Below are 24,841 nucleotides of genomic sequence, written 5' to 3'. Positions count from 1 at the left end.
GCATTTACATTTTAGGCGTATGACAGTTTTATGCGAAATGACGAATCCGTAACTGCTGTTCAGCGAGATTTCCGCCGTCAGTCTAATATCCATCGTAATGCAAGTGTCCCTTCTCGTAACACAATATTGTGACGGGTAAACAACCTTCGAACAAGCGGTTCAATATTGAAGAAAAACCCACAAGGTCCCCGACGAACTGCTAGCACTCCGGAGAACATCGAACGAGTAAGGGAAGCCATTGTCAGAAGCCCACGCCGCTCTATTCAGAGGCATTCAGCAGCGCTTCAAATGAGCACAAGTACGGTAAGACGAATTATACATACAGACCTGCATTTCCATCCTTACAAGATAGCCGTCGTGCAGCAGTTAAACGAGCAAGATTTCACGCAGCCATTACAATTTTGTCGACAAATGCTTACCGTTTTTGAAGAAAATGAAAATTTGTTATTGTTAATGGGTAACGAAGCCCATTTTCATCTGATTGGCTTCGTCAACAAACAGAATTGCTGGTATCGGGCAGAAAGAAATCCACATCAGCTTCACGAGAGACCACTTCATAGCCCAAAGGTGACTGTCTGGTGTGCAATAGGAAAGGTCGGTGTTATTGGACCATTTTTTTTAAAGAAAATGATGCTCCCGTAACTGTAACAGCTGATCGTTTCATTGCGATGTTGAATACGTTTTTCATCCCCGAGTTACGAAATCGGGGAATCGATTTTTAAAATGTGTTATTCCAGCAGGATGGAGCTACAGCGCACACAGCGAGGGCAACGATGGCTGTTCTCCGTAACTCTTTTCCAGATTCGGCGACATTCCTTGGCCCCCTCGGTCCCCCGACTTGAGTAGTTGTGATATTTTTCTGTGGGGGTTTCTGAAATTGGGTGTGTACGGCAATAAACCGCGTACATTGGAGAACCTAAAGATCGCAATTCGTCATCACGTCACCCAGATTAATGTAGACATGCTGCAAAGAATTGAGGCCAGTTACCGTGAAAGGCTACAACAATGTATTACCCAAAATGGATATCACTTGCCGGATATAATTTTTCGTTCATGAGTAAGTAACAAATGCTTTGATTTAACAAGTGTTTCAGTACCAATAAAACTTTTTTAAAGTAAATATTGAATTTTTTATGATTATTTTAAAAACATCCGGTTCCCGTGAATGACCCTGTATAACAAAACCGTGAAAGTCTGATAAAATATTACCTAAAAATTCACTAAGGGTCTGCAATAAATTAATACCTTATTTTAAATTAGTTATTTAGATAATATGCTAGTTTAGTTACTTTGCAATATTATTTTCTTGAATAGGCTATTACGATGGCCTGGTATGTGCAGGGCACAAGGAGTGCGAAGACCTAAAGAGAGGTGTCGTCCATCACCACAACACTAGCAGTCAACCCGGGGGGGATTTAAAAACGGGTGATCACCTACATCATCATAATCCCCCCACACGGTTGGTCGGCGGTTTCGATCCTCCTGTATTACCACCTGGACCTTCACTCGATGATTCAAAGCCTTCAAAACAAAAACGACATCGGACGAGATTCACACCGGCACAATTGAATGAACTCGAAAGATGTTTTTCGAAAACACATTACCCAGATATTTTTATGAGAGAAGAAATCGCCATGAGAATCGGTCTCACAGAATCAAGAGTACAGGTAAGTCTACTTTATTGTTTAATTTTGTTCATTTTTTTAGTTTGTTTTTAGAATTTAGTGTATTAGTGTATTAAAAATTATCTAAGATTTATTTCCAAGCGAAAACAAAAAAAAGAACTATTTTTGGAACCCTTTTAACTCCTTCATTACCTTTATTAACGCCTTTTTTATCTTTTAACACGATCAACATATTTATCAATTTTTCCCCTGAAATATAAAATAACAGTTTTGAAAAAGAATTTTCTTCATTAATAATGGTGACTTTTCATTTTGTATTCAATGATACAGAAAGTAAAATTGGTTGGTTAATATATCGTTAAAAAATATGGCTCTTAGATTTTTATTTGAATAAATAAAATATTTTTTTACTTAATAATGCGAATTATATAGTCGAATAATAACAAATATTCAATAATAAAAAAAACATCCCTTTCGGCACGCCGGAAGGCGGAGGTAAATTTCACCAGTGCTAAGTGGGGGGTAAGAAAGATTTCCACCTTAAACTTAAGAAACACTTCAAATTTACTCAATACGACAATGGTTGCATGTGAAAAAAGTTTTACATATTTAGCATAGGGCAAACCCCATCTTCTTACGATTCCAGCAAAATGTTGATCATCCCTAGCCTTAAGGGTTGGTCATATCAAAACTCTTTTCATACAAAAGTTTTAGTTAATGTTTAAAGGACTAACGACCACATTAAAACGATTCCGATACTGAGTCTATTAAGAAAGGTACGATTTTTTTGTCTTTAATACCCCATTATTTCCATCCCCTGGGTAAATGGTTGGTGATATTAAAACACTTTACTTAGATAAGTTTTAGACCGTTATCCAGAAAATAGTAGCAACTTTAAACGAATTCGATGTTTTACTTAATAAGAAAGTTATAGCAATATTTTGTTTTTTTCGAAAAAGTCCCCCATTTTCACCTCCATGGTCCGATTTTGCCAATTAACGAACTCGACCGAAATTTTGGATCTATATATTTTATTTATCAATTTGAAAGTGATATAATGAATATATGTTGCCAAAAAAGTAGTAGAAATAAAGTAGATGAAGCACTAAAAATAAAAATACGACGATAAAAGACTATGGAGGTAGAAGAAGTTTGTTATTTGGGAAGTAGAATTACTAAAGATGGACAAAGAAGGAGCTATATAAAATGCCGAATAGCACAGGCGAAACAAGCATTCGGTCAGAAATATAATTTGCTTACATCAAAAATTAATTTAAACATGAGGAAAGTATTTTTGAAAGAATATAATTGGAGCTTACGTTTATATGGATAATAATAGTTGGAGATTGGAATACAAGCAGAAAATGTAAAGAAGGAAATATTGTGGGTGAATACGAGCTGGGAAAAAGGAATGAAAGAGGGGACTGACTTATTGAGTTTTGCACTAAGTATAATTTAGTAATTGCCAACAGCCAGTATAAAAATCATAATAGAAAATATACACCTGGAAAATGCCTGGTGATACTGCAAGGTATCAGATAAATTATGTCATGGTTAAACAAAGATTTAGAATCAACTTGTCGACAAAAAGCATACCCAGCAGCAGACATTGACAGCAATCATAACTTAATGATAATGAAATGTAGATTGGAGTTTAAAAACTTGAAGAAAAGGTGTCAGATGAATCGATAGAATTTAAAGAAGCTCGAGGAAAAGAAGGTTAAGAAGATTTTTGAGGAGGACATTGCAAAAGTTCTGAGTAAAAATGGATAAGGTAGAAAATATAGAAGAAGAACAGGAGAATGTTTAAAAGGAAATTCCTAAATCAGCAGAAGCGAATAAAGCGAATAAATCATTGGCGGAACAAAGAGAACTTGTAAAAAACGTTGGATATCAGATGATATATTACAGCTGTTAGATGAACGTAGAAAGTATAAGATTGCTAGTGATGAAGAAAGTAAAAGGAACTATCGACAATTAAGAAATACTATAAACAGGAAGTGCAAATTAGCGAAAGAAGAGTAGATTAAAGGAAGTCTTCAGAAGTGGAAAGAGAAATGAGCATTGGTAAAATAGACGGAGCGGAGCATTCAGGAAAGTTAAGGATAATTTTTTGGTACGTAAATAAAAATCTAATAATGTGTTAAATAAAAAGGGTACACCGATTTATAATAAGAAAAAAAGGTCGATAGGTGGAATATATTGAAGATTTATACGGAGAAAATTAATTAGAAACTGGTGTTATAGGGGAAGAAGAGGAAGTCGAAGAGGATGAAAAGGGAGATACAATACTGTGATCTGAATTTAATAGAGAGTTAGAAGATTTGAATAGCAGAAAGGCTCCTGGGATAGATGGGATGTTGCGCAGTGCAGATGAGGAAGCGATAGATAGATTATACAAATTGTGTGTAATATTTATGAAAAATGGAAAGTTCCGTCAGACTTCAAAAAGAATATTATTGTCATGATAACAAAGAAAGCAAGAGCAGATAAATGTGAAGAATACAGAACAATTAGCCTTAACTACTCGTACATCAAAAAATCTTAACTAGAATTCTGTACAAAAATATTGAAAGGAGACTGGATGAAGTGTTTGGAAAAGACCAATTTGGTTTTAGGAAAAGTATAGGCACAAAGGAAGCAATTTTAGTGCACAGATTATTAGTAGAAGGAAGATTAAAGAAAAACAAACATTTAAAAAAATTTAGGGTTCAAGTACAACGATAGAAAAACAATTGCTAATAATTATAGGGACCAAACTGCAACAGTAATAATCGAAGAACATAAGAAAGAAGCCGTAATAAAAAAGGAAGCCCGACAAGGATGTTCCCTATCCCCGTTACTTTTTAATCTTTACATAGAACTAGCGGTTAATGATGTTAAAGAACAATTTAAATCCGGAGTAACAGTGCATGGTGAAAAGATAAAGTTGCTGAAATTTGCTGATGATATAATAATTCTAGCTGAGAGTAAAAAATATTTTGAAGAAACAATGAACGGCATGGATGAATTCCTACCCAAAATTCCTACCGCATGAAAATAAAGAAGAACAAAACGAAAGTAATGAAATGTTCTAGAAATAATGTAGATGGACCACTGATTATAAAAATAGGACTAGAAAAGACTGGAGGAATTTTGTTATTTGGGAAGTAGAATTACTAAAGATGGACAAAGCAGAAGCGATATAAAATATCGAATATTACCAGCGAAACGAGCTTTCAGTCAAAAATATAATGTACTTATACCAAAAATTAATTTAAAAGTCAGGAAAACATTTTTGAAAGTATATGTTTGAAGCGTAGCTTTACATGGAAGTGAAACTTGGACGATCTTAAGGCCATATTAAAGGCACCATGGAATAGTCGCTTTGATATTGGAGGTACAGATAGATGGGAAACATTGTGCAGGCAGGCAACGTTTGGAATGTGTAAAACAAATTGCTAGGGATGTAGGATGTAGGGGGTATACTGAAATGAAACGATTTGCACTTGATAGGGAATCTTGGAGAGCTGATCAAACCAGTCAAATGACTGAAGACAAAAAAAATAATGAATATGAAGAACAGTATCAAGTGTTTAACACGGAAAATTGCAATGAAAACGTAAGAATAAAATTGTAGATTATTTATAGAATAATTAACTGAATAAACCGCTGAACCGTAAATTCATTAACCTAAATACAACTCGTGAATTTTTTTTATTTTTATCGTTATTGTTTGACGAGAGAAGATTAGAATAAATGATCTTATGTTTTTTTATTATTATTATACAGCTGCACCCAGCAGAGCAATCAGTTGAGTCAGCCAGTAAAAGGGATCGTACGTAGCATTTAACCCTTGGATCGTAATAACTGTTAAAACCAGGTGTAGCTTCACTGAACGGACTGGAAATAAGGTCGGGATGGGTTACACGAGGCAGTAAAGGTGTGTAATACTCTAAAGGGTAGCAGTGGTCCAATAAAGTAAATGGTGCTCCATTTGGGTGGTCCGTAGATGCTTGAGTGTGAGTGTATAAATGTCTATGTTTGTTATGTGTGTGTGTGTGTATGTGTGCACGCGCGCACGTATGTGAGTTTCGTTCCCTTTTCCTACAAAGTATGATACCTAGTAGTAAATTGTTCTGTAACTTTATTTTTTGTCTATTATATCACGTCATTTCTAATGTCAGTGTATGTTAGTTACTATAGGATTCTTTAGAAAATATATTTTACTTAAATATAAATAGTGTGTAATTTTCTGATCTGTTCATGAATGCACATATTTATCAATTACTTTATTTATTAATTTGTCTATAAAAGCCCGTACCATTTAATATATACGCTATATTTAATTTTAAAAATACAATAAAAAATTATTGCTCAATCAAATAAGAAATTACAAAATTGATATTGAAAGTGAAAAGATAATAGGGCAGTTTAATGTAATCATGTGAAGTGCAAAAATGAGCAACATACGGCTTGTAAATTAAATCATTTATATCTTTTATATTAACTTAATTAAAAAATTCTTATTAATCACATACTTTTTGTCAAAAAATGCAATTTCTTTAGTTTCAGCCGGTAGATAGATAATATTTTAATGATTAAACTATCACGGTTTACTGAAACTTAACAACCTAATATAACTAGATGACATTCGTCGATAACAAACTTTAGTTATTAAAATTCATTGTAATTCCTTATTATTCATTAATTCGTCTTTATGTTGAATAGTTTCTATTATTTTTGTTCGATGAAAAAAATAAAATAGAATTATACCTTAAAACCATCAAATTTCTTCCTCTTTGAATAAAATCATGATTAAAAATGTTACAATTAAAAAGATTCTCGATGAAAAACAGACAATAACTAACAACTGGTTTGTATTATTCTAGTTCAGATAATATCCTTTAAAATCTTTCCTTATGCATATTTAAAAATAAAATAATGTTTAACAAACTAAGTAATATTTAGTACTGCACGAATGCATCTTTTAAAATGATAATCTTTTTAGGTAGATTTCATAAGAAAACTATCTATTGTAATGGGTACCATGATTCGACTTCCGGAAAATTTCGACATATTTCATGTCCCCCAGACCCAAAACTACCGTCAATTCAAAAGTTTATGTTTCATACACACACACACACACACACACACACACACATATATATATATATATATATATATATATGTATGTATATGTATATGCATACCACAAGAAGGTGTACACCTTCTTGTGTACACGATAACCGCCGTAATTTTGCGTCAATCACTTTCAAATTGATACATAAATTATAACTACCCAAATTCTCGTTCGAGTTTGTTAATGGGAAAACTCGGACCATAGGAGTGGAAATAAGGGAACTTTTAAAAAAAAACAAAAAAAAAACAAAATGCCTCTATAACTTTCTTATTACGTAAAATATCGAATTCGTTTAAAGTTCCTACTGTTCTTTGGAACTTATCTAAGTAAAGGTTTTTTTATATCACCAATCACTGGTTCATAGAGTGGAAAAAGGAGTTTCGGAGACAAATACCTTCCTTAATAGGCACAGTTTCGAATCGATTAAAGTGGTCATTAGTCCTCTAAAGATAACCTAAAACTTTTGTTTGAAACAATTTTTGATAATACCAACCCTTACGGCAAGGGATGAACGAAATGTTGCGGGAATTGTAAGAAGATGGGCTTGTATGCTAAAGATGTGAAACTTTTTTTCAAGTGCAACCATTGTCATATTGAGTAAATTTGATCTTTTTCTTAACTTTAAGGTGGAAATCTTTTTATTCCCTACTTAGCACCGATGAAATCTACCTCCGTCTTCCGGCGAACCGAAAGGGATTTTTTTATTTTCTTTCTATTTCCTGCCCATTTTCTATTACTGTTTGAAAATAAGACTAATAGCAAACTTCCTTTTTTTTGCCAGTTCTAATCATTATTATGTCATTTTTGATATGTTGTCCTTACGTCTATATTAAGGTTGTTGTAAGAACTAAAATTATTTCCGTTTTAATGGAACCTGGATCTGATTGTAACTAAGTGAGAATCGAACGTATATCGTGCATGAATGATATATTAAATTTAATCGAACATACTTATTTTGATTTTTGTATTCATTCTTTATATACTAAGACGGATCACTTTATTTAAGTTGAATTTTAAATAATCGTGCTTTAAGTATCATATAGTTATTACGTTCAAATGACTGAAGTGAAGTTGTTTTAAGAAACATCGCATTGTTGTTTTTTTAAAGTTTTTTTAAAAAGACGTTCATAATGATTAACAGATGCTTTACGTTAATTAACGGAATTTTTAAAAATTTTTTGAAATTTAATTGGTATATTTGTATTTATTTGATAATGCAGTTTTTTTTTAGTATTTGTGTTATTTTAGTTAGGTCGTCAGATCTCTGCGAAATACAGTTTTAAATTCTTACCTTATATAAAATTCTGAACTATATTCAAGTTTTCTTACTAACAGATATATGTGGGCAGTTTAGATCATTCATTGAAATCTGGTATTATTCGTACCATATTTGGTATGATTGTATTCATGAATATTCATATGATATAGTAAAATATGAAGTTAAAGATTTAAAGATTAAAGATTCTTTAGTTTAATTTACCAAATCGAGGAAAGTAAGACATATCTTCATAAAAAATCTATTTACTCTATTAAATACGGTATGAAATTTTTATAATTAAATAAAATACCAAAAACATTAATAAAATAACAAGAAAATATAATTTTATTTCATTACTAATTCACACAAAAGCGCTAGAAAGAAATATTTACAAACCTTACTTCTACATATTCCCCTAAAGAACAGAACAGTATTTATAACTTATTTGCACTTTTCGACAGAAATTATCTGTTCATTTATTAAAATATTTTTATTTACTATGTAAAATACCATTGAAACAAAACATAAAAATGGTTGGTTACCAGTATATTTCAGAAAATTAATGTTGCATATATACAGATATGAAGATCTTGTCATTTTCTGCAAATTTGTTAAAATGTTTTTTTTTGCAAATAATTTTAATTTTGTATAAGAAAACATCAACGGGACCTTTATAAACTATTTAAAAATTACCTTTAATGTATTTTTCTTCTCTGTAAATTATCAATTAACTAAATGTTCCACCGCCAGCATGTCAATAAAAGTTAGAAGAAATTTATTTAATCGTTTTTATCACTGATAAAATCAAACTGATGAATTAATGCATACCAAGCCAAGCGAATTGCAAGAAATTTTCAGCTTTTCAAGTGATGCCTTTGTACCGTTCATCATAAGGATTAACTGTTTAAGAATACGATGCTGGACGATTACTCTTAGAGTAAGTGACAATCGTACATCTTTTGGTGGTATACAAGCGCATATATCTTAATAGTATTTTCAAAAATTGACGCAATCTTATGGAAGAATGTTTCCTTCTTTTGTTACCGGTTTAACTGGGGAAAAATGGGTTACACAGTGCAGCAGAGAATATTCATTGTCTCCCAATACATTAGATATGCCAGTTATTTCAAAGACCCAGAATGCCTTCACAGAAAAGTACGGTGTGGATGCACCAAACAAGCCCTCCATCAAGCGGCCATACGAGAAGTTTCAAGAGACAGTGTGGCAGATGTAGACAAAAGTGGTCGACCGAAATAGCTAACACCAAAACAGTTGATCGATGTGGAAGCTGGATATTCTGTCAAGAAGTCTGTACGATACCTATCTAGCTTGTTTGGTCTCTCCGTTGGTATTGCCCACATGGCATTGTGAAGGTGTTTAAAGATGCATCTGTACAGTGTTCGTGTTCTTACCTGCAGGCACTGAAAAACGTGTAGCTTTCTGTCAGTGATTCATGTCATCTGTAACGGCAGATGGACAAGAAGTCGATGATCGGTTTTGGTCTGACGAGGCACGGTTCCACCTTGATGAATACGTGAATGGACAGAATACAAGCTTTTGGTGTACGGAAAGTCCATATCAGCTGCACGAGTCTCCTCTAGACGGGCAAAAAAGTGGGTGTATAAGTGCAATGTCACGTAAGTGAATCTACACGCCATTCTTTTACGGCAAAGTGAACAGTGAGCGCTACATACAGATGGTGGAACAATTTGTAAACACTATACCTGCAAACCGACTAGAGTTCACGTGGTTTCAGCAGGAAAGTGGTACGGCTCGTACAGCCAATATTACCAGGGTTTTCATCGACAAGTGATTTCGAAGGGTTGTGACCCCCTCGGTCTCTTGATTTATCCCCTCCTGACTTTTTCTTGTTGGGGGAACACCTTAAGAATGCTGGTAACAAAATTCATCCTCACACCGTTCCCGAATTTCATAGCGAAATTGATCGATGTTCACTGTAATTCCTCAACAAACGTTACAACATGTGTTTAATAGCATGCAACGTCGTATTTAATTATGTGAATTGCATAATGTAGGCCATTTCCAATAAATATTGTAACTTACACATTTTCCCGTAAGGTTGCGTCATTTTTTGAATACTGCACAATAAAAATATATGCGAATGGGAAGATAGTAACTGGCCGTATTTTTTTTTTTAACGATGTTAAATAAATACTCTTTAAAGAACTCATGATCCTGTACTCGTTATTTTTAATTGAGACCGACGTGACTGAAACGTGAAACCAGTGTTTATGTAGTTATTTTTAAAACTATTAATCTATAAAGAATAAAAAGAATTATAATTAAGTAAAAAAGTTATCATAAAGAAAAAATACTTTAAACTGTTTTTTTTTTTTTTTTTAATATTTTACCACAAAAAATGACTGTTTCTATGACTGACAACAATTTTTTTTTGGTTTGGAATAACCAAAATAATCATTTTGGTTATTCATATTCATTTGCATTCTTTGATTTTTATTTTTAACTTTCTAGAGTACCTGAAATTTTTCTTACCGTTGATTAGAAAAATAACATTCCAGGACATTAGGGAAAAGCTGACAGTTAAGTACAATACTATCATAAAAATAAATCAATAATTTTGTGATTACTTTTTTTTTAACAAAATAGGTAAAACGAAAATTATTTTGGTACTTAATTTTTAACTGTTGGTTCTCTTGTTTTATTTTTTATTAAATTATTTCATAATACCCGTATATTCTTTTAGCCTAGAAAATAGATTAATTATATCATACGGTGAATTTTATGTTGTTGAAAAGATAATTAATAATAATTACATTAAACGTTTAATGGAATAGCAACGAGGAAATTTATCATTCTCTTTTTTATTGTCGTGCACTGCAATATAAAACTGATTCAATAATCGGTAATTAATTTACCTTTAAACATGGTATTTTTAATTTCATCAGTAATTGCTTTATAATTTTTATCCTTTTTTTTTACAATAACGCTTTATTATTTTTCCAATGATTTTATTTTTCACTTAGCTAATAAAATTTTGTAATGAAAATAACGCAGTAATTATTTTCTTATACGACCTTTTTATTCACAACACCATTTTAATTAAAGTCTATTCAAGAGAGCCTGCTATGTGCCGTAACTGAACATGCAGATTGATATATTAAATCAATCATAATATACCATAAATATCCTCAAGAATAACCAGCATCAAATATCAAACTTGTTATGAAAAAAGAGAAGAGAAATTGTTTTCCTTTGGCTTCTTCGTTTAGGCCAGTGTACAGTTTACATTGGAATTTCTCCACCAAAATGCAAGGAGTATTTACCAGCGTAATTTCCCAGGCTTTTTCTTTAAAAAGAGAATGGCTGAGTAGTGATCATTATTATTCTTAACGTAAATTTTCACTCTTGTTCTTTAGATGATTTAAATTCATCATAATCATAAAATAAATTGGTAGTAAATAACAAAAAATTAATCTAGTTTTTGATGTCATTAAAAAATAGGTCATACTCACAGGGGAAGTATTCAGCAGGGGAAGTAAATTTATTAAAGTAAATATTAAAAAAAGAAATAATCATATAAAATTTCGTACATCTAAAGATTTTCCCGATTGGTAATCTAACACACGTACCTACGATATGTAGATGCATTTCATTCTAAAAATAGACCTCTAAAAATAGGATTTTCAATTTTAACGTTAAAATTGATTTTTTCGGTGTTCTAGTTGACTCAAGGAATTTTTTTAATTAAAAAAAAATGTTAATATTAGATAAATTTAACGTTAGATAAAGTACATTTAACGGAATTCTTTTAGTTACACGATATTCTCAAAATTATTTCTGAAAAACTATGTTTTTGATAACTCCAAAATTTTAAAAAGAATGTTTTTCAAGTGGAGTTGCTCAAAAATTAATAAATCATGCTTGAATTTTACCTAGTAACCCCATATTAATTATAAAGTAATGGCACGTTGTTCAAAACTTATTATGAATTTTATGAGATGAGATAGAATTTTTGAACAGCATCATTGTCTATATATTCTATTTGTAAGAAAGAAGTATAATTGAAATGAAACTAAATTTGACTTTTTTATTTAAAGAGTCAATTTGTACAAAAAGTAAAATAAACGAATTTTATCTTATTACACTTATTTATAACCATTTTTATCCATGAACGTTTCGTTAAATATCCTTAATTTTCTGGTCCTGCTTCCTGCAGTATAACGTTATTTTTCTCTTGCGGTTACGTGGTTAAAAAAACAAAACGATGAAAAAATTACAAAAAAAATGTGCTTGGTTTTTTATAGGCTCATTTCGTTAGATTATTTAATTGTAAGAGACAGGCATTATTCAGAACGAATTTTATACTAGTACAATGCAATTTTAATTATTTTACTTCACAAAAAAATAAATAAAGAAAAAATAATTTGTTCCTCTATTGAAAACACCGTTTGTAGTTTTTTTAAGGATTTTTCAGTAAATACGGTTTTTGGTTTATCAATTTAATTTACTATTTATATTTCCCATAGTATATCCGAGCAAATCACTATAAAAATGCACTGGTTGAACGTGAAATTTTAGTAAAGATATTTAGTATAACAATTTTATGGCTTTAAAATGTTAATATTAGATAAAGTTAACGTTAGATAAAGTACATTTAAGGGTAATTTTTTTTAATTACACAATATTTCTCAAAATTATTTTTGAAAAACTGTGTTGGTGGTAATTGCAAAAATTTTAATTTTTTAAATTAAAATTTAATTTTAATTTTTTTCAAGTTCCTAAAAAATAACTACTTGGTTATTTTTTGCATATTTTTAGTTTACTATTTTTTTTTTTTCATCGTAATTTATCTTAGATAAATATAAATAATTTTCCCATGTTTTTATTATTTTAACGAATGTCGAAAGGTAGTCTTTCAATTGAGTATAATGAATAATTGTTTAACATTTTTTTAGATAAGTCTAACATCTTTACTGGTCTAACACCTTTTACTCAGAGGCCGTTTTTATTATGCTAATTTTTTTTTTTTAGAATTACCTGAAATTTTTGATAAAGTATATAATTATTTGATGGCTATTAAGCAGTTGTATTTTTATATATTTTTTAATTAACTTAAACGGTATTATAATTAATAACAGATTTACAAAAATGTTATTGAAAAACCATCACAAAATTACGAATCCTCATTTTTAGTTTACCATATTATTTTTTCATCGTAATTTATCTTAGATAAATTTAAATAATTTTCCCATGTTTTTATTATTTTATTGAATATTGTAAGGTAGTCTTTCGATTGAGCATAATGAAAAACTGTTTATCATTCATTTAGATAAATCTAAAATACAGCTTCATTTTGAGTTTACTATTTCATAGCCTTGTTAATCAAGTACATGCATTCAGTCTGGCAGGCTTTAATATTTATAGGCGAACATAGTTAATGATGTAAAATGTGCATGTCATTTTCAATGTCACGTAACATGTTACTTATTGGCAATATTTTGTTGCGTACATCGCATACACGTCGTAACATCGCCGGACAGAAAAGCGACCTACTCGTATGTATAGAACAATGCACGAGCATCCTATAACCTGCTTTAAAATTATGTAAAGACAGACTGACATACAGACAGATAAATAGGCAGATATATACAGGATCACGATTTAGCATGGGAAGTTTGTTTGGTCAGACAGGAAGATAGACAGGCAGACGTGCAATAGGTCCAGACGTCCCGTCGTCGACATTTGACGGCGGCTCGATTTAACCTAATAATAATGCTGTTTGTACTCGTTTCGCTAGACTGACTGATGTTATGTCAATTATAACGCCCACAGAACTTTAATACAAAACGTAGACTACAAGATTACATTACTTATATTCGCTCTACCTTACACCTCACTGTCTACCGTTATCAACATAGAGTATTACATTCAAAATAGTACTGTAATTTGTGCATTATTAGTTTTGGTACTGCTCTAAATACAGTGTTGTAGGATAAGATGAACTATATTTTATTGTGGTATAGATCACATAATTTTTTTACTATAAACATTATAATAACTGAAAAATTTTTTTTTAAATAATGAAAGTACGATAACGCATTGTATAACTGCACTTATAGTTTTCTGGTAACAGAAAGCGTGTTTTTAAATTAAAACTTCAATATAAGTGGAATTTGACAACACATTATTAGTACGATTTTTTATTGTTAAAAAAGCATCAATCCAAAAAATAATCCGATGATTTCGAATTTGAAGTTCTCAGGTTCAAATAAAGGTAGTTGATTTTATTAGAATTTGAATACCAGATCTGGATACCGGTGTTCTTTGGTCCTTTTTTTTAACCTCCGGGTCCACCGAGGATGAATGATTTGTAGCGTGTGTGAAAATTCCATGCCTGACCGGGATTCGGACCCGGGTCCTCCAGATGAAAGGCTGAGATCCTTCGAATGAAAGGTTCTTTGGTCCTTGGGTTTCAATTAACACACATCTCAGGACTGGTTGACCTAAATTTGTTCAAGACTATATATTTACCGGTCCGGTTATACACTGATTAGTCTCTGATAACTTTAGTTGTTGATGCGACTATAAATGTATTTAAAAAAAACAATCTAGTCAATTAAATTATTTCATTTTTTCAGACGAAAATTTAATTAAATTATTTTGTTATAAATACGCTGAAAAGGAAATCTCATTATTAATCTCTGATACTGAGATTATTTAACAAAAAAAAAAAAATATAGTCCTTAACATTATTATGGCTTTATTATTTTCAAAATTGTATTTACCATGAATCAGACTCGGTGAAAAATGTATATATAAAGAGTTTAATAACTTTTATTAAATTATTTTAGAACAAGTAAAATCTATTTATTTAATAAGTTCAGCATATGCCCTGAAAAGGGTAAGTTATTTCCGCTTAGTTTATGTTTTTGCAATATTTGAATGGCTTCATCAATTTTCATTATAAATTTATCAAACGACTCACTTCAGTGGCGTAAGTGGCGTTATATAAATTTATGAAGATTTTTCATTTTTCTGTATTACAAAAAAATAATTTTTTGAAATTCATTAACTGACTTATGAAATAAAAATAATTGAAAAGTGGATTTTCGACATAAAAATTAAGGAAATATCTATCACGAGTTGAGTTATAGATATTATTTTAAAACCGATTTAAATTTCCATAAAAACGTTATCAAATTCTTTGACGGCTGGCTTCCTAGAATTACACTAAATGTATAAAAAATGTACATGTATTATTAATTATAAAGTTTCATTAATCTTAATAAAATTTCGATGATTTCGTATTTGTTTTACATTAAAAACGTTCTATCATTTTGTTACAATATTAGTCGAGCAGGAAGAAAATATTTAACGGTGTATAATTTGTGTTTGAGAAAATGAAATAGGAAAAAATATATAACAATTGTTATCTCGCCTTTCATACATATCTGAATTTTTTTGATTCGGACAATGTCTTTTTGAAGAACTATAAATAAATTGTTGAATTTTGATTTTTGATGTTTTCAAGTGACGGCAAACTCTCGCCGAAACCTTAACAATTGTATTGTTTTGGGAGCTTTGATAATCAGGTAACAATAAGTTCTCGCTTCTTGAAAGACTTACATTATTCTCAGTAGTAGGAATCTTTTTATTCATTTCTCTGAATCTTTCTTCTGATTTTTAAGAAGCATTTTTCTTTGTATTTTCTGCAAACGGCTTTTTATTCTCAAGGTTTTTTTTTATTCTTCTGAATTATTGAATCAAAACAAGTAAACTAAATAAATCGGTTTAAAATAGTTCTACCCGGATCAAATTAATTTCAAAAATATTAAAAATTATTTTTAAATAATCAAAAAGAGTTGGAGGTAATCAATTCGGGTCGTATGATTTTTGTTGTTTTTTTTTTTAATATATATTTTTATCACATTCGTAAATTAAAATAATTTTGTTTTTTATTTTATATTGGGAATTAGTTCCTCTTGTTGTTATTGTACGTTCCTTGTAAGAAAAATATCCGTAATAATTAAAAAACATTCGTTTTCTACTTAAAAAGACCGATTTTTTGTTATTAATATTTTCTGTATAATTACTTTTCATATTTTTTTTTGCGTTAAACATATACCAAACATAAATTAAAACAACAAAAAGAGGTGTATTTTTTTAAAAATTTAATCTAATTTTTTGTTTACAAGAAAATTAAATTATTATAACCGTAATTTGAAGAAATAATTAAAAATAACGAGTAGACCTTACACGCAAGCATCAGATTTAAACTTACTCACCACTGTAACTCGTAGTGTAAGCGCGTATGAAAAATACATCATTACGAAGTCAATATAATCTCAAATTGAGGTTATTTTGTCTGTTGTCGACCTTAAATTAAGCGTAACTGAAGTACGAATTAATTAACCTTCACCAAATTTTCAAATGCACAACTTCCCAGATACACTTATATAAAATATCTAAATTTTAATGAAATTGATCAACTAGTTTTGGAGATTTTCAAGCCACAAATGTTTTATACATCAGAGTATAAATATAAGGAAATTACATTTTAGATGAGTGGTATTTTCGTACTTCTCATACCTTAAAATATAAAGAAAATTCAATTTCACCTCCCACTCCCAGTAAGCGACCGAAAGTAATACATTTCTTCGAAAAGTCAGTAAAAAAAGATTTAAAAATATTTTGTTTATGTGTTCTGTTTTCTCTTGTTAATAATAACTGGTCGTTATTAAATAACTGTATACAAGCCTCTGTCATTCAGAATATCTTTACATCTCAATTCGAGGAAATTAGTTAAAATCCATAAATAAGGCAAATAGGAATATTTGATAATATTGAAATTTTTAAAAGAATTATTGCCGATTTTTAGGTAGATTTCATAAGAAATCTACCTATTGTAATGGGTATCATGTTTCGACTTCCAGAAAATTTCGACACAACTTCGCGTTTCATATCCTCCAGACCCCAAACCTACCGTCTGTTCAAATGGGTATATATACATTTATATGTATATATATATATATATATATATATATAGATATTATATTTATATTATATTCATCCTCGGTGGACCCGGAGGTTAAAAAAAAGGACCAAAGAACACCGGTATCCAGATCTGGTATTCAAATTCTAATAAAATCAACTACCTTTATTTGAACCTGAGAACTTCGAATTCGAAATCATCGGATTATTTTTTGGATTGATGCTTTTTTAACAATAAAAAATCGTACTAATAATGTGTTGTCACATTCCACTTATATTGAAGTTTTAATTTAAAAACACGCTTTCTGTTACCAGAAAACTATAAGTGCAGTTATACAATGCGTTATCGTACTTTCATTATTTAAAAAAAAATTTTTTATAATGTTTATAGTAAAAAAATTATGTGATCTATACCACAATAAAATATAGTTTCGCTTTCTTGTGGACACGAAAACTGCCGTAATTTTGCGCCAATCTCTTTCAAATTGATACATAAAATACGACCCAAAATCTCGGTCGAGTTCGTTATGGGAAAAATCGGACCTTGGGGGTGGAAATGGGGGGGGCTTTTTTGAAAAAAAAAACTACAATAAATTTCTTCTTCTTTCTATCGAATTCGTTTAAAGTTCCTTCTATTCTTTGAATAAGGTTCTAAAACTTATCTAAGTACATTTTGTTGATATCACCAACCGCTAGCCCAGGAGGTGGAGATTCCCAAGACAAAAAAATAATCATATCTCCCTTAATAAGCGCAGTATCGAATCGGTTTAAAGTGCTCTAAACATTACCTAAAACGTTTGCCTGAAATAACTTTTGATATGACCAACTCTTACGGCAAGGGATGACCAAAATATTCCTAGAATTGTAAGTAGATGGGAGCTTGTCGTTTGCTAAATATGTGAAACTATTTTCACATGAAATCATTGTCGTATTAGTAAATTTGAAGTTTTTCTTAATTTTAACTTTAGGCAGAAATATTTTTTATCTGCTACTTAGCTCCCGTGAAATCTTCTCCGCCTTCCGGCGTGCCAAAAGAGAATTTTTATTTAAGTTTTATTAAAAATTATAATAAATAAACTTCGTTTTATAAAATATTATATGCGTTATAATTAACATATTTTAAGGGCAGTTGTAACCGCTTATCCTTTGTATGTTAATTTTAGCTATATTGACGACCCATTATCTCAGCAACTAAGAATGCTATAGCCTTCAATTTTTTTCTGGATACTTGCTATTCTAAGTAGATTAGATGCATGTAGAATTATAACTATAAACCACTTCCCTAATAAAACATAAATTAATAGTTATAAAATAATAATTTTTTTGGATTTCTAATTTTTTTAACGATTAATTGTTCACATATTTTCATTATTCTGGATGTATTTAAAGATATATGTATACGTATAGAATAATAACAAAAAAATTCAAGTCGTTATTTTCAGTGGTTCCTAAGATAATGGGTCATAAATATAGAAAAATATGATATTTGGAAAACAGGATTTAAAAATTACATAAACGAGTTTTTATAAGTTACCTGTTTTAAAATTTCCCAGCTTTATAATCTGGATCATCAGTGTTAACTTTCTGATCTAAAAATATCCCAAAAAGCTTTAGCTTTTTATTTCTATTTGTCTCTCTTGCCGTTTTTCTGCATTTCTTGTACTGTTTTTTCCACCTCGGTTCCTCATTCCGCATCATTCATTTTTAAAAATTTTCTGGTGTTAAGAACGAAATTGATTCCAAGGTGCTGCAAAATTTCACACTTGCTAATTTTTCCATTATTAATAATATACTTGTTCACACTGTATCATGTACTCTAAATTGAAGCGTTTCCTTTCCCACAAAAATATTTTTTGGCTATCGGTTTCAAATTATGTGGTTGAGAGATTCAGAGTTCTACATCTGTCCATAGGGACATTTTTTCAACAAATTTTATCAGATAAATTTTGAAATATTAGATTTATAGGTTTAAGAACACACATTGAGAGAAAAGTTTTGTGAGTAAGAACAGTTTTTACTGAAAAATTTGCCAGTTTTACTGGCTGTGACGCAATTTTTTTTAAAAATCACAAAAAATGTATTTGTTAACATACAGTTATGAAATCTTATATCAAATGACTCAAAAATATTTAAAAATAACCTTGAAATTCCAAAAAAAAAAAACATTTTTTGACCCTTTACGGGATACCACTGCCCTTAAATTAATTCCTAATAAACTGGGTGCTTTTGTTCAGGATTTAATTAATATGTCTGATTTCAAAAATTTTATTTTTTTTTAATATGAGCTATCACTTAATCTTTGTGCATAAAAATTTACTCACAAACAATATTTTAATCTTAAAAGTATACAAAAACTTTTTGTATAAAGTACATACCTTTTTGGTTTTTTCATACAAAACCTTTTTGGTTTTAGAAAAAACCAAAATTTTATGACCTTAAAAATCAGTATTGATTCACTTATTCGATCAAGTATTAACTGAATTTGAGTATATAATTTGACAAATTGTTCGTAAATTTTTAAAAATAATATGAGAATATGTTTTTAACTTTTTGCATGTAAGAGGACAAAGGAGGGCACGAATATGTAACAAATAATAGTTATTATTTGTTACATATTCGTAAAAAATATAATTGTTACATATTCTTTCAAAATCAAAATTAATTTTCTATTCAGATCAGAAATTAATGCGTATTTTATTTAGATCATAACATAATTATTGAATATAAAGAGTATGTAGAAAATTCAAGTTTATCTAATTACTTTTATTTAATAATTTATCAATAGAGTAGTATTGTTTCAATAACACTAAATCATTTAATTAATAATTTGTTTCTGGGTCCTGTGTATTTTTGAAGTGATCCCAAAAAGGTATTATATTTTATATGAAAGCGTACATATAAATATAATCTGTAAAAACCTTTTCAATAGAGTAAAATGAGTTAGAAGAGCAACAAGTAACTTAGTCCCTTAGTCGACAATTAGAAATGTCTAGGTTCAGACAAGTTTTTAATTTTTCTGTCTGAAATAACAGATATAATTTTTCAAATTATTTTTAACTAGTATTAATGTACAATATATTAAAATTTGTTACCTATATATTTTTTTTTGTATAGGTTTTTCGGTTTTAATGTAAAGGATAAATGAAAACAGAGAGGTTTAGTAATACTTTATACTTATTTTCAACGATTTTTTTTTGCCAAAAAAATCAATTTCCGTATTTTTTCCTGATTCACTGATAGGGAATTAGCTGCAAAGTCTATTAGCTAAAATTACTACAAAGACAGTCTTCATCTTTAAATGAAGTTTCAGTTTAAAAATCAATCATATCCTTCAACAATATAATTTTTTAAAATTACGTCGTCAACGCAGGTACATAACTGAATCATGGTGTACGAAGTTAGGTAGGTGATTTATGAGAATATTAAAAAGAAAAGGTCCCAAAATGGATCCCTGAGTGAACTCCACACGTCACACTATCACTATCGAAATAATTGGTTATTAACAATAGTTTACTTCATGTTTTTATTATATGATCTAAATAAACTCGTAGTGCTTTCATCAACTTTATAACTCGATAATATTAATAGTTAAAAGATAGGTTGTTACACCATCAAATTAAAACGCATATTATCAAATATAAATAATTCTTATTTTTCAAGTGTCAAAAATAGACTTCACTTTGTATTCATTTTTTATCACTGCAATTTTTGCTGTCCACGATGATCCGACTACTGCCTCCCTTTTTATTCAAGATTATATCGCTCTCCTCTAATCGTGGCTTACATGTTGGAAGATAAAAATAAACGAAACAAAATCAAAGCACGTCACGATCACCCTTAGTAGGGAACACTGTCCTCCTGTTTCTATCTTCAATGTTCTAATTTTGAGATCTCAGGACTGTAAATATTTGGGTTTTTATCTTGTCCGACGAGTTACTTGGACGAAACATATCAAATTTAAGTGGAACCAGTTAGATCTCAAGTTTAAACACATGTACTTGCTGATAGGATGTCGATCTGGGCTTTCAGTAGAAAGTAAATTATTGATTTATAAATCAATTTTAAAACTTGTTTGAACTTACGGGCTTGAACTGTGGGGTACGGCATGAAATTTCAGTATTGACATATTTGAACGCTACCAGACAAAAACACTGCGGATAATGCTAAACATATCCTGGTACATAAGTAATAGCCTTAAGTTGCGAACCGTTCGGCAGGAAACCTCTTTGGTCAGCCTACGATATCAAAATCTTTTGGATGGACACACACGAATTATTAGGCGGTCAATTTAATGGATAGCACGATGTGTGAATTTTCAAGGTTGCTGAGGAACCTTGAAAAGCCTTATCGTTTCAATTAGATGACTTTATTACCTGGCTGCACGAAGTGCTCTTCTATTTAATATCGTTCATTTTGTTATCGTTATGTCATCAACCGCTGGGTCTGTGACTACTTAATTTCAAATAGATCTTATTTACTTATTATTCAATTATCTTGCTGAATAAATTATAAAGGTGCTGTGTCATTATAATAAAAAAAACTTTGGATTTCAGAACCTTAACTGCTGATTTACAGAGACAAAAATCATACAGCTTTCACTGAAAGCAATTTAAAATTACAAAAATATCTGAGAATATATTTGAAGATGACCGATTCACTTATTTTGGATAATATTTTTATTAGATTTGTAGTGGGGTATACGTGATATAATTTTAGAGATTTTTAATTTTATCAGAAAATTAAAAAGCTCACAAATTCTCAAAAATTCAACTTTTTGAAATGAAAGTTTATTAATGATTTCACACCTTTTGTCGATGCCAAAAAAAGAAACCTTAAACTAAGTTTTTTTTAAGTTTATGCAGAATTCTGGCATTTATGATCATATTGTTAGTTATCATTTATTTCTAAAACTATTGTTTATCGTCGACTGAATAATAGTAGATACAGTTCGGATTGGACAATGTTTTTGGCTTCCTAGAGTACTGATTATATCACTGCAATCACATACCTATCTTTATGTTTGATCTCCCGAATCGTCTCGTTTATCTAAAATCGTCGAAAGTAGTGTCTTACCCTAATAGGTAGTTATCGTCTTCTGTTATCTAAATTTGACCGTAATTCATAGAACAAAATTTTTTGTTTCTCACTCAGTGGTATTTCACATCAATCAAACTCGTGTACCCACTCAGCATACTTATCCGATAAACTACTGAGTTAACTCTTCTCCCTTACAGTACGATTTCGCTGAAAGTAACGTACTTTGACATGAGCGGACCTGACTCAAAGTCCGCTGATCCAAGGTCATATGCTGTTACGATCATTGTCATTTTATGCTGCTACATGGCTGCAGCAATTTATCTGCGCGAGGCAGAACCTTTCTGCCAATAAGCAACCAAACAAAGGAATCTACAGACTTCGGTGATCAAGACCGCTCTCTTAAAAGGTCAGGTTGAAACCCGAGACAAGCTGAGCAGAACAGTTCTGCTCCCCAGTTTGCAAGATATCAACCTACCCTAAGCGCCACAAAGGTGGCCATAAAGAGTTTGGGAAATATGTTTCCTTTCCAGAAGTGCTTCCACTAAAGTATATACAAAGTGAATACTGAAATGCGTACTCAGTAAAGTTAAATAAAGTGCCTTTGAGGTGAATCTGGGTGACCCACCGGGTTGATCTAGTGGTTAACGCGTCTTCCCAAATCAGCTGATTTGGAAAGTCGAGAGTTACAGTGTTCAAGACCTAGTAAAGCCAGTTATTTTTACACGGATTTGAATACTAGATCGTGGATACCGGTGTTCTTTGGTGGTTGGGTTTCAATTAACCACACATCTCAGGAATGGTCGAACTGAGAATGTACAAGACTACACTTCATTTACACTCATACATATCATTCTTATTCATCCTCTGATGAATTATCTAAACGGTAGTTACCGGAGGCTAAAGAAAGAAAGGTGAATCTGGATTTCTTAATCTCTCCTATAATAAAAATGCAAATAGTTACCTATGTACTATTTCTGTTAACTATGGAAATGGTATAAAATTGATACATATCATTCCTTACAATTATTATAACATATTGAAGTTTGACAAATTCATATGAATGTTTTATTTTTGTGGAAATATGTCTTAAAGAACTATTTCCACATCGTAGAATTACTCATTTTCAAACTCTTAGATGACTAATACTGCCTCTAATATTTCCTAACTCCAATACTTCTAAATCTTATAGACCTACTTTTTCCCCCCATGTCCACTGTACCAAACCTACATTCAAGTATAACTCAGCGCAGGGGAGTGTCCTTTAACTCTAACGATCCTTCCCGCCTACCGGCTGTACGTCCGGCTTGATGGATCGAATCGCCGGTTGGATATTTATTTTTGTGTCACTCAAATGGGAGTACACCATTGCTGGCTTCCCCCCACCGTTTTCGATCTTTTCTTTGGTCTCTTATTCTACCCCTCCCTAGGTTCTTTGAGGATCCTCATTAGCTTAGGGTATCTAGAGTCCCTCCGCTTCCTCACCACCACCCATCTGCGCAAGCAAGGCGAACGACGGCTACACAGGAGGCTGTCCTTCACCCCCTCGCCGCCTGATTCTTCTTTTGTATTATATTGACATCACAGTTCTTGATTACCTAAAATTCACATTCATCCAGAAGAACTGTTTGAATTATGTTATCCACCATAACTGGTCCAAATTTCTCTTCGCATTCGTATCTTTCTTGCTTGCAGTGGAAGACGACATGTTGCGATGTATTGCACTCACCACAGTAGACGCACGAGTTGTCATCCTCCCTTCTCCTTCACGTAAGTAGGTTTTGAAAAAACCGTGACCGATCAGGAACTGGGTGAGCCAGTGGTTTAGCTCACCGAATCCCGATCAACGGTTTAATGTCACGAATTACTTAATCTAGTGTCACAAAGCTATTTATACGAGTATTATCTCCACGTCACCGCAAGGGTACACTCATATGTAGTACGTAATGTAAGATTCTACTAAGTGATATAAAGCCGATCGTACAGCTGTATTACTGTAGTTATTACAATAATTCAACTGATGTAATATAGTCCCTTTGAAAAGCTGTTGTACCACTCACTGTATATTAGGTCAATCATATGTGCATTTGTACTGGTTTCAATTACTTTGAAGCGGTTCTTTCACATATCTATTATTCAATATTATGTAATGATAAACGAAGTAGAATTAATTGTTCTCATTCGTTACATTATATATTTTGGATTATGTATAATATAATAATTTGAAATAAATATTATAACTACATAAAAGAAACCTGTTCGCATGAAAAGAAGGATCTTTGCTTTCTATTCATACTTTTTTCTTCTATCAACATTTGTCCTTCGACACACCCAAAAAACAAAGCCGCATCTTGTGTACGAGTTCGATTCTCGCACCTTCATATCCCCTTATTTTAATGGAGAAGGAAAGAAACAGAGATACTGTGTTTGCGTATGTGCATTTATATGCGTGTGTTAGTGTGAAAACCATCTATGTTTTAGAATATATTATACTGAAGAGTAGAAAGATTGTGTTTACATTTCATATTAGTATGTTACTTCAGAATGGTGTAAAATCCCACTGTTACAGAACCAGATCAGAAATATAAGTTAACTACTCATTTATTTTTAATACTAAAAATACGAAAAAACTGCTACGAGTTAATTTATTTAGTTTGGTAATCCGTAAAATTTTATAAATATATTTTAATTAAACTTTTTTATATAACTAATATTATAAGAGGTCGACATTAATTTACTACTTTTGTTTGAATTGGTGTAGACCTAAACTGGGCATTTTTTTACCACTCTCTGGGTCTATCAGTCTGTCGTAAATCCTTTTTTTAAACT

At 30.9% G+C, this 24,841-nt stretch overlaps 1 protein-coding gene across 1 annotated transcript in view; it reads left to right on the top strand.

Annotated features, from left to right (window-relative positions):
• Positions 1 to 1,005: 1,005 nt before the first annotated feature.
• Positions 1,006 to 24,841, top strand: part of LOC142321266 (homeobox protein orthopedia-like) — a 190,311-nt gene continuing 166,475 nt past the window's right edge. Inside the window, exons 1-2 of the mRNA XM_075359264.1 lie at positions 1,006 to 1,057; positions 1,315 to 1,667. Of these exons, the coding sequence (XP_075215379.1) occupies positions 1,006 to 1,057; positions 1,315 to 1,667 (405 nt within the window). The remainder of the gene's footprint in view (positions 1,058 to 1,314; positions 1,668 to 24,841) is intronic.

This window comes from Lycorma delicatula, chromosome 3, assembly GCF_047948215.1.
Source record: "Lycorma delicatula isolate Av1 chromosome 3, ASM4794821v1, whole genome shotgun sequence".
In the NCBI taxonomy this organism is placed as follows: Eukaryota; Metazoa; Arthropoda; class Insecta; order Hemiptera; family Fulgoridae; genus Lycorma; species Lycorma delicatula.
Note: the sequence above shows the minus strand (reverse complement) of the source record. Positions and strands in the feature narration are given on the sequence as shown.